Below are 14074 nucleotides of genomic sequence, written 5' to 3' on the forward strand. Positions count from 1 at the left end.
GTTTCATCCACACATATCATTAAAAAAGATTCATGTTATCTAAATTATTGTTATGGACAAAGAAATATGTGCTACAGCCGCGATATATGTGAATATCGTATTGCTGATGGTTAAAAATTAAATGATCTAGTATTATTTAATACCTTAGTGAGAGTTACATTTAGGTAAATGGACAATCCTCAAAAACGTTATTTAAAGTTTTTGCAATCTCAGTGTTTAATTTATCGTTGTTATATGATTACTTCCATCTTATTTTGGGCTTTAAATTTTTGGATAATTAGAGATCACCTAGTAGGAGCTTAGAACACTTAGATGGGACGTCGGCCAGTATAAAATCCAAGGAAGCGGTGGATAGACGAAGTAAGAACCGATGCTAAAGAGATAATGAGAGTGGAAAACTGGAGGAGAGTAGCCAAGGAAAGGGATGCCTGGAGGCGGATACTGGGAGAGGACAGGGCCTGACGTGGGCTGTAGCGCCATAGGAAAGAGATATTATATGGAGAGTTATAGTATAGTACAGTAAACTTAATGATTTCTATATTAAAAATGTCATTAATAAAATAAATTTTATTGTGTGTAATAAATTATATATATATAAATATCATATTCATTTCCATTAGAGGAGAAGAGGAAGACCCATTAAAGAATGGAACAGTGACATCTCGCAGATACTGCAGAGTAAGGGTAAGACTTGGCAGGAAGCAACACACATGGGATCCAATAGGAAGGAATGGGGAAAGTTCGTTAAGAGCTAGGTCACCTCAGAAGATTGTAAAATATTGTAATTTAATGAAGTGTATTATAAACGGCCCAACACCGAAAGGTACAAATGGGTCTACTAATAAGGTAAGTATTAGAATATCATAACAAAAATTGATGCAAATTAATACTATTGTTTAATAATGTAAAATATTCGTTTTTATATAAAAACCACTTATATAAATAATATAAACCATTATACATATTGAAACAGTATTAACAAACCATAAACCACTTCAGAGGACTTTTTTAAAATTTCATTGCGTATAAAACTATAGTGAAGCTTTCATATAGTAAACAACACACATTCTAAACAATATACTATACATTTTTCTTTGCCTGATAAATAAAATCGTATACACATTTCAGTAGACCGTTCTTAATTCGCTGTTGTTGGATATGTTTTCAGTCGAGTTATTATTGTCTACTTTTACGTTGTCTTCTTGTGATAGTTTTGAATGCGAGTGATAAAACTGGGCTTTGAGCTTCTTAATGATAAACAAGAACAATAAAGGAAATGGTGTTAAAACTGCCACTGAGACTGGAGCCACTAAAAAATACATAAAACAATTAATAACAAGTTACTATTAAAACAAATAATTATTAAAAATATATTGATGCGAATAACATAAATCTCATAAAGTAAATGGTTTCTATTGGATTTTCCAATTTAAAAAAAATTAACACTCCCGTCGATTCGTAGCAACCTCCCCCCACCTTGTGACCCTTAGAATCATAAGGTTCATCAATTCATCTTCTACGCTGTCGTCCTCTTCTTCTTCTGCCCTCTGGTTTTGCGAATGTCAATATTTTCGTGTAGTCGTTATCTGAAATCCTAGCAATGTGTCCAGCCCATCTTAGTCTCTGCACCTTATTAAATTTCACAATATCTGGATCTGTGTATAGCTGGTATAATTCAGTTATAACTTCGACGCCATAGAGACCATTACGGCCCCAAAAATCGTTAGAAGTATTTTTCTCTCAAAGATAACAAGTAGCCTCTCGTCGTTTTGGGATAAAGTCCATGTTTCAGCCCCACAAATAAAAAACGGTCTAATTAAGGTCTTGTAAATGTTAAGCTTAAAGTTTACTGTACGTTTTCGGTTTTTATTTCTCAGATGTTTTTGAAGACCATGGAGACTTCTGGTAACATATATTTGGTTTTTTTCTCGTTTAAAAGTTCTAGTTCACTCGCCGCGTAAACTTTGTAAAACACTTCTCTCATACTTCTGCCCACTATAACGAATTATCAGCGAATGCGAGAATTTGTGTCGAGCTATTAAAGATGGTTCCGTTCAATCTAATATGTATCTGCCTGACTGCCTTTTCCAAGACGAAATTAAAGAGGAGGCACGCTAGACCATTATTAATATTAATGCCGTCTCCCTGTCTTAAGACCCTGATCGACAGGCGAGTAAAACCGCGGTTTTGTGGCTCGTCGGTAAAGCTCGCCAGTGTATCACTGCAATACCGCGGTTTTATATACCGACGAGCCTGGCTTGTGGCTCGTCAGTTTGTTTTATTTTTTACTTGGCTCGTCATTTAAAACCGCGCGTGTATAACTACTGGCGAGCAAAACCGGCAATTTTCAGCGACCGTTGAAGTGAAAAGATCAGTTTTTGCGAACTTTCACCCACGACTTTTTATTATCATCATGTGCTTGTCGGTCCTGTGCCAGTAATTCCCATTGTCGCACTCCCATTTTCTCTAGATCTTCTTTGACTGCATCTTTCCACCTTTTTCTAGGCCGCCCTACACACCTTCTTCCCTCTGGCCTTTCCCAGAACACATTGTTTATAAGGCGATTGTCGTTACTGACGTTACGAATAGAGACTCTAGCTCGTTATTGTATCTGCCCCTCCATTCGTTTGTCACGCTGTGTCTGCAAGGGTCATATATCATTCAAAGAATTTTACGTTTCCACAACAGCAATTTATTTATTTCTCTTTTGGTTAGCATCCATGTTTCGCTTCCATACGCGACTGCTGGTCGTATTATGGTCTTATATATCCGGATTTTTGTACCGTTTTATTAGATTTTGGACTTTTTATTAGAATTTATATATTGTTTACGAGACTGTTTGTTTATGGAAATGTACATCGCCAGAATACAAAAACAAAACAACTCGACTTACCGCATATGTTAAACTTTTAAATACCCAACGTCTAGGGCCGTCTTCGCTCTTTTTTGTAATTTCGTAGTATGCTATAGCGAGGTAACATAAAACTTCACTTTTAGTTGAACACGATATGTTAGCTATGGACGGTTGACAATGACTGTTTTGCTCGCTAGTCGATCACCACCAACGAGCCGCGAGTAAAACTGTCGTTCTTAAAACCGCGGTATTATGGCTCGCACGTCGATCACCCACTTTAGATCATTATTAATATCAAACGATGTAGAGTTTTCGCAAACTCTACGTATGGGATCCCAAAGTCTACCATTGCATTATATAGTGCAGTTCTTTTAACAATTTTATAGGCTTGTTTAAAGTAGACGAAGAGATGGTATGTATCTACATTATATTCTAGTGATTCCGGTAGTGAATCCACATTAGTAATGTCCCATAATACTCTTTTTAAAGAGTTTGAGTCTCTCAAAAAGTACGTTGCTGAATATTTTATATGCAGATACTAACAGAGTCATGACTCTGGGCATATTAGTCCCTTTAGCCACTCCTTTGGTATATATTCGTTCTGCCATATAAGTACTATCAGTTTATGGATAACTGCCAAAAGATGGTCACCACCTTCCCTGTACATTTCAATGCGTAGTTGCTGATGTGTGTTTAGTTGATTTTCTATATTGTCACCTTCTTCAACTTAGCCTAAATTGAGGTGATCTCTGAAATTTTGTGTTCATCTATTAAGAACAGAGTGTGTATCATGTAGAATTTCGCCGTTAATATCTTTACTTCTTTTTATTCATGGTTTAAATTCTTGACGGCTACTATTAAGTAATCTGTAGTATTTTCTTGTTTAATTTTTATCAAATAAACTTTGTATCTTATTTAACGTTTTCTGTTTATACTCCCTATTCTAAGTCGATGGATACGCTTTTCCTCCCTTCTGAGGGGTCTATACTCTTATTTTTTCTCCGTGTGCAACCTGCTTCAAGAGTTTATTTGATATGTTGAGTTTTTGCTGATTCTGCAATACAATATCTCGTATTTTTATCCATAGCTGGTTAATATCTCCCACTACGTTTTCTGTCCTTATTTTATCTTCTATTTGCTCTCTATATACATTTGTTTTCTACGGATCTTTTAGTTTGTTAATATTTATTTTTCCTTTCCTTCAACCGATCTTTTTTGATTGGATATTACTTCTTTACACCGAGACTTAACCAAATAGTGATCACTATCTACATTTGCTCCTATGAAAGAGGTAACATCTAAAAGGTTGGGGTATTGTCTTGCATCAATGACTATAAATATCATCTATTTAATTAATCGCTTCGATATATTTCGAGTGTTTATTTATATATAAATTAAAATTTTTGAATTTTTTTTAAACATAATAAAAAGATTGTTATAATCTCACCTGTTGTTAAATCTGCTTCAGGTTGGGTTAAAGCAAAATTGAGCAAGAATATAGCTATACCAGTATTTTGAATACCAACTTCAATGGCAACCGTTAGAGAGTCTATGGGATTTTGTCTTAACAATTTCGCTATCAAAAAACCTGCTAGATACCCTATCCAAGGTATACCCATCCCTGCTACAATTATCTAAAACATTAAATACCAATAACAATGAAATCTCAGAGTAGACCATTAAGACATTTAAGACTAAGTACATGTTGACTAAAGAAGGCAGTTTTCTAAAGAGATTATTTCGCGAAAATGAGAAAAATATGGCATCCAAGTATTTTATAGACTACTTCTAATAGTGCTACTACCTACAGTTTTCGCACTCCGTTTTGTGGTCTTTTTTATAGATAGGACAAATACGAGCGCTATTCCATTGTTTCGGCATTTCTTCATTTTGCTAATGTCAAGCGGAATTGTCTTTCTTTCGTGTTTCGCAGTCTTCCTTAAAAATCTTAGCTAGGATACCACTTTCTACCGCTCTTGTTATTTTTAGGTCTCTTATTATTACTTTGACTTCATTCAAAGTCAGTTCCTCGCATGTAAACATATGTTTGATTTTTCTGTCGTTTCTCCTAGAAGTAAACCTTATTTGTTCCTGCGATACTTAGTTTCTCTGGATTTTTTTTAACTTCTTGGTAAAAATTTTTATTTCTTCGTTCTTGTAGGCTTCTTCTGTTTTTTGCTTTTCTAACTGTTCTCTTTTCTTTTTTCTGCAAATTCTTTTAACTTCTCTTCTTCTAGCCACATAGTTTTTCATCATATTTTGGACATTTTCTTTGTCTCTTTATAGTTTTGCTCTATTTCTTCTTGCCAAAGCTTTCTTCATCGAACGGTATCTTTATATGCATGTTTCCAAGAGCTTTTCCGCTACTTCCGACATGGATGTCTATATGGTCTGCTTTTCTTCTTCTCTTTCCTGCTCGACTGGATTCTCTAGTTTTTTATTTATTTCTTCCTCTAGTTTGTTGTCTTCTCTTGAAGACGCTCTAATTGGTAACTGTCACTAACAGGTTTATTAAATTATTGGTAATTCTTGTTTTAATTTTGTTATTACTAGAGTATGCAATCGAATATTTCCTTATCAGGTTTGCTTTCTATTAGGGCATGATCTATCTGATTTTTTACTTTTCCATCGGTGGAAGTCCATGTTACCTTATAAATATCTTTATAATCAAATTTGATTCATTTGATAATTTATGCAAACTTCGTCCCCAGAAGGCAGTTATTCTCCTATATATTTTCCATATATTTCCGACTTTCGAATTCATGTCTCCAACGATTATTTTTATATCGCAGGTCTATATATTCCCTATTAGAACTCTGTTTTGATTTCTAGATCTTTATTTTCAATGTGTGCATGTACGTTAATGTCTTTCTATACTTTCCTCTTATTCGCAAGTAACATATTCGGTCTGATATTGGTTGAAAATCTACAACTACTTTGTTTACTTTCTCGGATACCATGAATCCCACTCCAAAATATATCTTGATCCCCCCACTCTTGAACTAGAATGAAATTTTTTTCTATTTTTGTTTTTCCATTTCCCAGTTGTTTCGTTTCTTACAGGGCAAGGATATCTATTGTATATTTTTCTCTTTGTGTTTTTTCTATTTTTGTTATTTCATTTCCCGTTGTTTTGTTTCTTGCAGGGCAAGGATATCTATCGTATTGTTACGATAAATTATGATTCATATTTAACTGTAAACATCTTTTTCTAAGTATTTTTTAGCAGGTAATACCCAAACGGGTCCCCTCTTATACCTGCAATTGGAACTCTCCAGAAAAAGGTCGAGTAAATTCGTTGGCGACCGAAGATCAAAGAAGCTTCGAGATAAATAAAATGAGGTATAAGACCGGTCTTTTTCCATGGCATTCGAGACAATTCAAGGGTCAACACAGGTCAACATCCATGGGATTCGAGAGATTCCAGGCTAACGGCTGTTTGATATATATAGCGGAACTTTCATTGTGTGAGGCAGTCTGAAAATATAATCGAGTCGATTTTCGAATTGTAACGCGGAAATAAATATTGTAAATAAATAATATAAATTAAAGTAGTTGTAATAAGTGTAAGAATATTGTATATATAAATTAAATAAAGACTTTAATAAAGTAATTGTTAGAATATTTTATAATAAATAAAGTGAATAAATTAGACTAATAAACTTAGTTCATTGGTGTCAAAAGTGAAATATAAAATAAATTGTGAAAATGACTACGATTTATGAGCTCACAGTTACGAATTTAAAAAGACATCTCGAGGATAGAAAATTAGTTTCTACCGGAAAAAAGGCTGAGTTAGTTCAACGACTAAAGAACGCTTTGGAGGAAGAGGGTTTAGACCCGGAAACTTATATATTTGAAGCCAAACATGTTGCTGTCATCTCGTCGATTTCGAAAGTTTCTGGTGACATCGCATCATTAGAGAATAAAGTTTCTGACGATATTTCGAAAGTTTCTGGTGACATCGCATCATTAGAGAACAAAGTTTCTGACGATATTTCAAAAGTTTCTTCTTATGTAGCCAAAGTTTCTGGTGACATCGCATCATTAGAAGACAAAGTTTCTAACGAGATTTCTTCTCTGGAAAGCAAAGTTTCTACTAACATCTCTTTGGAAATCTCTAAAGTCACTTCTGAGATCTCTGCCCTCGACGATAGAATATCTTCGTTAAAAAAACCAAGTTGCTGCCGATAAGTTGGCCTTCGAAGAGAAGATGAAAGAGATGGAAAGAAAGATGGAGGAAACAGGGACAGCAGAGAGAGGAAACAATCCAATTACAGTAGAGACAAAAGAAGATGAGACGAAATGTAAGTTGGAAACACGAAATTTGAAGGAAGTGGAGGTTCTGTTCATGTTAAAGTCCCAACTTTTGACAGAAAATCGTCATGGAACAACTACATGAAACAGTTCGAATCAGCTGCAAGAGCGAATGGATGGTCTGAAAAAGAAAAGGCTGTAAACCTGACTATCGCTCTTCGAGGAGATGCCTTAGATGTGCTTCAGACAATAGCCGTAGAGGAGATGGATGATTTCGAACAACTTAAGAAGAGGTTAAATATGTGATATGGCCACGAACATTTGGAGCATGTATATCAATCGCAGCTTAAAAATAGAAGACAAAAGAGAGATGAGGCTCTTCAAGAATATGAGGTAGATATTGCCAGATTAGTACGATATGCTTATCCAACAGTTCCCGAAGACATGATGGAAAAATTGGCCGTTCAAACATTTATTGATGGTCTTCGTGATTATGAAATGCAGAGAACACTGCGATTAGCTCGTTACAAGACGCTGGCTGATGTTTTATCCGCCGCCCTCGAATACGAGTCAGCTACGCAGGCCTCTGGCGGTTACAGTAAAGTTAGGACTGTAAAAGAAGAAGGAGATGAAGATAAATTTGACCAGCTCGTTAATATGATGAAAAGTATGACATACAAGAAAACGAAGACCATAAAATGCTGGAATTGTGGCGAAATAGGACACGTACGAAGTTCATGTAAGCACCCTAGGTACGACGCAAATCAAGAAACTCACCATCAGGAAAACTAGACCGGGTCGGCCTTAGGGGAGCAGCTTCGACCCGTAACTTTTCCAAAGACCCTCTCATACTAATAGCTTCTTTGAAATGTCGTGAAGATAGTGTATATGTAGATGGAGAAATAAATGGTAAAAGGCATACGTTGTTGGTGGATACCGGAGCGACCAGAACCATTATACGCCCGACAGTTATAAACAGCCGTAAGAAACTGTTACGAACGAGGTTGCGACTTCGCACCGCTACAGGTGAAAATGCCAACATTCATGGAGAAATCCAGGTACAATTAGGAATTGGAGCAGAAAAGTTCGTCCATACTGTTATAGTTGCTGACATCGAAGAGGATGTTATATTAGGAATGGACGTAATGAATATGCATGGATTCCAATTGGATTTTAAGAATTAGGTAATCAAAGAGAAAGGGACACCTGTTATGATGGAGCCTTGGAACCATGACGACGAGGTTGGCCGAGGAATCATAATTGGAAAGGAATTGGTGACTTCGGCTAAAGAAATACCCAGTGAACATCTAGAAAGAGGAACTTGTGTACCTGTGACATCCATAATCCTTCAGACGACAACATCCGATAATTCCAACGACAAATTCGACCAAATGGTTTCAGTTCCTGGACAGTCTCTAAATCAGATGGAGAAAAGGAAATTAAGGGAATTTCTTCGGCAGTATCGTGATATTTTCGTACCGAAAGGAGGAAAGACGGGAAGAACTACCGTTGTTAAGCATAAAATTGATACTGGTAATGCTAAACCAATTCGTCTAACAGCTCGACGATTACCACAGACGAAAAGAGAGGAAGCTGAAACGATTGTTCAGGAAATGAAGAAAGACGGGGTGATAGAACCTTTTACGAGCCCATGGGTCGTTACCGTTTGCTGAACAACGTTACCAAGAAAGATAGTTATCCTCTGCCTCGGATCGACGATACATTTTACACATTGGCTGGAAGTAAATTATTTTCTACTTTGGATTTGAAGTCTGGATACTGGCAGGTAGAAATGGACCCAGTAGATAAAGAGAAGCCCGCCTTCACCACAGGATCTGGATTGTGGCAATTCAACGTGATGCCATTTGGACTCTGTAATGCTCCTGCGACATTTAAGAGGCTTATGGAAAATGTGTAACCCCAAGGGGTTATCTTGGAAAACATGCCCGGTTTATCTAGATGACATAATTGTCTTGGGGGAGACGTTTGAAGATCATCTGAAGAATTTAGAAAACGTTTTTAATCGACTTAAAGCTGTCCAATTGACGTTAAACCCCAAGAAGTGCCAGCTATTTGAAGGTAAAGTCAATTATCTGGGTCATATAGTCAGTAAAGAAGGAGTGGCCGTGGATAAGGGAAAAATCGATTCCATTAAGGAATGGCCAGTACCAACGAACATACATCAAGTGAGAAGTTTTCTTGGACTATGTACTTACTACCGGAGGTTAATTAAGAAGTTTGCAGATATCACTAAGCCATTAACGCGACTTACGGAGGAAGCAAGAGATTACTGCTGGGATACAGACTGCCAAAATGCCTTTGAGACCTTGAAAAAGAATTTAATCACAGCACCAATTTTAGGATATCCACTGCCAGAAGGAGAGTTCATCTTAGATACAGACGCAAGTAATGTGGGAATCGGAGGAGTGCTATCTCAGATTCAAGGTGGACAGGAACGAGTCCTTGGATATTTTAGTAAGATTCTTTCAAACGATGCAGTTTAAGAATCCAAAGGATCAGATAGCCAGATGGATCGAACGACGATTTCAAGATTGAGCACTGGGCTGGAGTTAGCCACAGAAACGCTAATTCTCTTTCCATAAGGCCATGCCCAGCAGATTGTTCCCACTGCAACAAAACGAAATCCAAGGAAGCAGCAGTGCTAAGAACAACGATGGTCAACGACTATGGGACGCCTACTAAGATAAGGGAAGAACAAGAGAGAGAGAGATCCAGTTATACAGAAAATTCGAAAATCTAAAGAGGAAAACCGTCGACCACCTTGGCAAGAAATATCAAACCTATGCTCAGTAGTTAAGACGTATTGGGCCCAGTGGGACTCATTTATCATGGAAGATAGCTTGCTCAAACGAGTACTGGAAAATGATGACGGTTCAGAGAAGAGAAGACAGTTGGTGATCCCAAAGAGCAGAATAGCCTTCTAGTACTTCGTCAGTTACACGACAGTCCATCAGGAGGGCATTTCGGTGTAAAGAAAACAAACCATTCAGCGAATTCGGGAACAGTTTTATTGGATGAACAGTTCCGACGACGTAAAGGACTGGTGTAAGAAATGTACTATTTGTGCCTCGAGTAACGGGCCTCACCGAAAAAGGAGAGGTCCTATGAGACAATATAATGTTGGAAGCCCGTTTGAAAGAATAGCTTTGGACATCGCTGAGCCATTTCCAGAAAGTGAAAATGGAGGCAAGTACATGTTGGTAGTAATGGATTACTTCACTAAGTGGGTCGAGATTTACGCACTTCCAGACTAGAAGGACGCCAACGTTGCAGATAAGTTGACCTAAGAATATATCTGCCGATTTGGAGTGCCTTTGGAGATCCATAGTGACCAACGAAGGAACTTCGAAAGCGATCTATTCCAAGGAATATGTGATAAACTAGGCATAAAGAAAACAAGAACTACAGCGTATCATCGGCAATCGGATGGTATGGTAGAACGGATGAATAGGACAGTTGGCAAGTATTTGACAAAGATTGTGTCCGATCATCAGCGAGACTGGGACCAGTATCTTCCGTTCTTCACAATGGCCTACAGATCTGCTGTTAACGAATCAACAGGCCAGACACCAGCCAGGGTCGTATTCGGACGCGAGATGCGACTACCTTGTGATCTAGAGTTTGGGTGTCGGCCTGGAGAAGATTTAGCAGGTGAAGATTATCTGATTGAATTACGAAGAAGAATGGACGATGTACACGAGTTGCTCCGTTCCCATCTTCAGATCGCTAGCGACCGAATGAAGAAACGATACGATACGCAATCCGAAAAGGGGTGCTTTAAGAAGAACGACAAAGTCTGGCTCTATAATCCCAAAAAGCGAAAAGGTTGTTCTCCCAAATTGCAGCCGTTTTGGGAAGGTCCATACCTCATTATGGAGAAGATCAACGATGTCATCTACCGAATAAGCAAGATTCCGAGGGGAAAGCCGATGATAGTACACCATAACCGGCTGGCGTCTTTCGAAGGTGACCACGACGTAGATGAAGAAGTAGAAGTAAACCACGTCCAAGATGTGTCTGACCTCACGTTTGGGGAATTCATGGGGGCCTATGGAGGTACCGGTAAAGCAAGACATGGTGTTACCACTGAAGAAAAGCAAGATCTACTTGCGCTTCCCGATGACTACTCGCTGGCCCTTACCATTCCGGCCAGTATCAAAGACGCACCAGGGTTGGCATCCGTCTTTCGAAGGAAGTTCGGTCGAGTTGCAGAACTTCAATGCCAAGTGCCAGCTCCCGGGAAAGCCTTGAAACTCCAAGATGCATCACATTACCTTTTCTACCTGGTAACAAAAGACACTGCCCGTGACCAACCTACCTAACGAGATGTATGGGGAGCCTTACTTCAATTGAGAGAGCACGTACTAGAGTTCGACGTGAAAAAGTTAGCCATGCCAAAGTTGGAGTGCCGCCAATTAGATTGGAGGGTTATCCGAAGTATGGTGGAGGAGATCTTTAAAGACACCGAAGTCCAGGTGGTAGTCTGTTGCAATCCGCATAGTTACTGGAGCGGAGAGAAAACCGTCCCTTGTCATTTTTATACAACTGGAAGTTGTAAAAGTGGGTCCAGTTGCCGATACCAGCATACCGTTCCAGTTCCAGTCCCGACAAGGTTCCAGGAGGAACCATCTTTTAAGAGAGGGCAATGTTACGATAAATTATTATTCATATTAACTGTAAACATCTTTTTCTAACAAGTATTTTTTAGCAGGTAATACCCAAACGGGTCCCCTCTTATACCTGCGATTGGAACTCTCCAGAAAAGGGTCGAGTAAATTCGTTGGCGACCGAAGATCAAAGAATATTGTTCTGAAGCTATTTTTTGACGTTTCAATTTCTACTTCGGAAATCGTTCTCAAAATACAAACATTAGTAAATTAAACAAATTTTGTTTTTTTGTTACTTACTGAAAAATTCTTCTAATAATTTAAATTTATCTGACTCATCTATATTGACAATTCAGACATTGTTAACTTTTAACTGTTGTTTTTTTGCATCCTATAACCATTCCTTCTCATTCACGATCAACTTCTTATAGCCTATTTTTGTCTGTTTTTTTTTACTTTTTTCTTTTTTTGCTATTCTATATTTTTCTGTATGTCTTTTTATTTTGATGTCAGATCATTATTTATGTAGATGCGATCTTAATGGTAAAACTCGTATAAGGCTGTATAGAACACTGATAGTCACCGTTCTCACATATGGATCAGAGGCATGGATGCTAACGAAAACAGATGAATCCGCTCTATCCATTTTTGAAAGAAAGGTGCTACGCAAGATATTCGGAGCGGTCTGTGAGAACGGAATATGGAGGCGTAGATATAACTTTGAACTGCAGAATATCTACAAGCATACGTTTGGTGGTAAAGATATTACCACTATAATTAAGCGAAACCGCCTGCAGTGGGCAGGACATGTAGCCCGGGCCCCTAAGTCAAACATGATAAAAAAGATTCTAACAGCGCAACCCGTGGGAATGAGAAGACGGGGTAGACCAAAGCTGAGGTGGATTAACGGGGTAACACAAGATGCCGAGAAGATCGGAGTCGGCAACTGGAAAATGCAAGCGAGGGACAGAATAGAATGGCGTAGAAAGCTTGAGAAGGTCGAGGTCCTCTAAGGGCTGTAGCACCAAGATGATGATGATGATGATCTTAATGGTATTTCATCTTACTTTTCTTATTTAATATCTCAATTTTATACGTGAATATTTCTCTTTCTATGGCGTAGACTGTTTCTCCTATTTTTGTTGCGTTCCTCAGTTGTATTTGCACCTGCAGTTCTTGTGATATAAATGCTTCCATGCTTTGTTTTAGTTTATTATCGTCATTTGTATCTATTTTTAAACTATAAATTCAAACTTCTCTTTTTACTTGTTTTTTTTTTCAGTTGTTCTATTCTGTCTTGTAATTGTTTCATGTCGTTATTTTTTTCGTTCTTTATCTCTTTTAGTTGTTTATTACTTTCCATTTGTTTTTTTCTTTCTTTTCCTTTTTCTCCGTGTCACTTTTAGAAGGTGTTCGCTTTGTCATGTTACAATGTAAATACTTTCAAAATGTCATGCTGCTCTCTTCTCTTCTTCATGCCTCTTCATTCTTCTGCTCGCTTTTTCATCTGTATCAATTTCGCTTCCTATTCTTCTGTTACTTGTATTCATTTTCTTATTTTAATAAAACTTTTAAATTACGATATCAATTATTAATTAATATTATTTAGTATTTTAATTTAATTCTAATCTAACTTTAATTTCATTTATTCTAAGGCCGGATCTGGATTTTTGTGATAATATTATGAACCTTTTATTTTAATACCTAATTTCTTGCTGTCACTAATTAAGTTCTTATCTATCAAAAATGCGTATGAATGCCGAAGCGATTCAACCTCAATATGACTTAGGCATTCGCAAAATTGGTTTTCCCAGCTTTAACAGAATTATGAATTTAATAAATCTTGTTAAAATGGTCACAATAGTTCAATTTTAGTTGTCTGATGTTGTTTCTTTAATTCACTATTTAAACATTTGTTTCTGAGCTTTGTTGCATTTTCTTACTTTTAATTCCCCAATTATTGGAGTTTATTACGAAGCGAAAATCAAGTGTAACTACTGTTGTTACTTGCAGGACCACTGCTATTGATCAATATTCTTGTGTCAATATTTACATATCTGATTTATCTCTGCTTTCCAACAAATCAGTCGTGTTGATCTACGCCACTAATTTAGGTATTATGATTTATTCAACCACATACACTTGTGGTTGAGAACTTAATCGTTTTCCTTTAAACTTCCAATTCCGTGTACTATCTTGTGCAAGAGATTCTATATTATCAAGATTAGATGATATAGTAACACATGTATTCTCGTTTAATTTTACAAAACGTAAATCATTTACATCAAATCGAAAATCATATGATCCACGAGATTATTTACCAAGAGTTTTTGTA

At 37.2% G+C, this 14074-nt stretch overlaps 1 protein-coding gene across 2 annotated transcripts in view; it reads right to left on the reverse strand.

Annotated features, from left to right (window-relative positions):
* Positions 1 to 873: 873 nt before the first annotated feature.
* The window catches only part of LOC140434718 (hepatic sodium/bile acid cotransporter-like), a 197187-nt gene continuing 183986 nt past the window's right edge, over positions 874 to 14074 (reverse strand). For both annotated transcript variants that reach the window (XM_072523184.1, XM_072523185.1), the window contains exons 7-8: positions 4302 to 4488; positions 874 to 1309 (exon numbers count right to left, since the gene is read on the reverse strand). In XM_072523184.1, coding sequence (XP_072379285.1) covers positions 1125 to 1309; positions 4302 to 4488 — 372 coding nt within the window. In that variant the 3' untranslated portion in view covers positions 874 to 1124. The remainder of the gene's footprint in view (positions 1310 to 4301; positions 4489 to 14074) is intronic.

The sequence above is a fragment of the Diabrotica undecimpunctata genome, chromosome 2 (assembly GCF_040954645.1).
Source record: "Diabrotica undecimpunctata isolate CICGRU chromosome 2, icDiaUnde3, whole genome shotgun sequence".
Classification (NCBI taxonomy): Eukaryota; Metazoa; Arthropoda; class Insecta; order Coleoptera; family Chrysomelidae; genus Diabrotica; species Diabrotica undecimpunctata.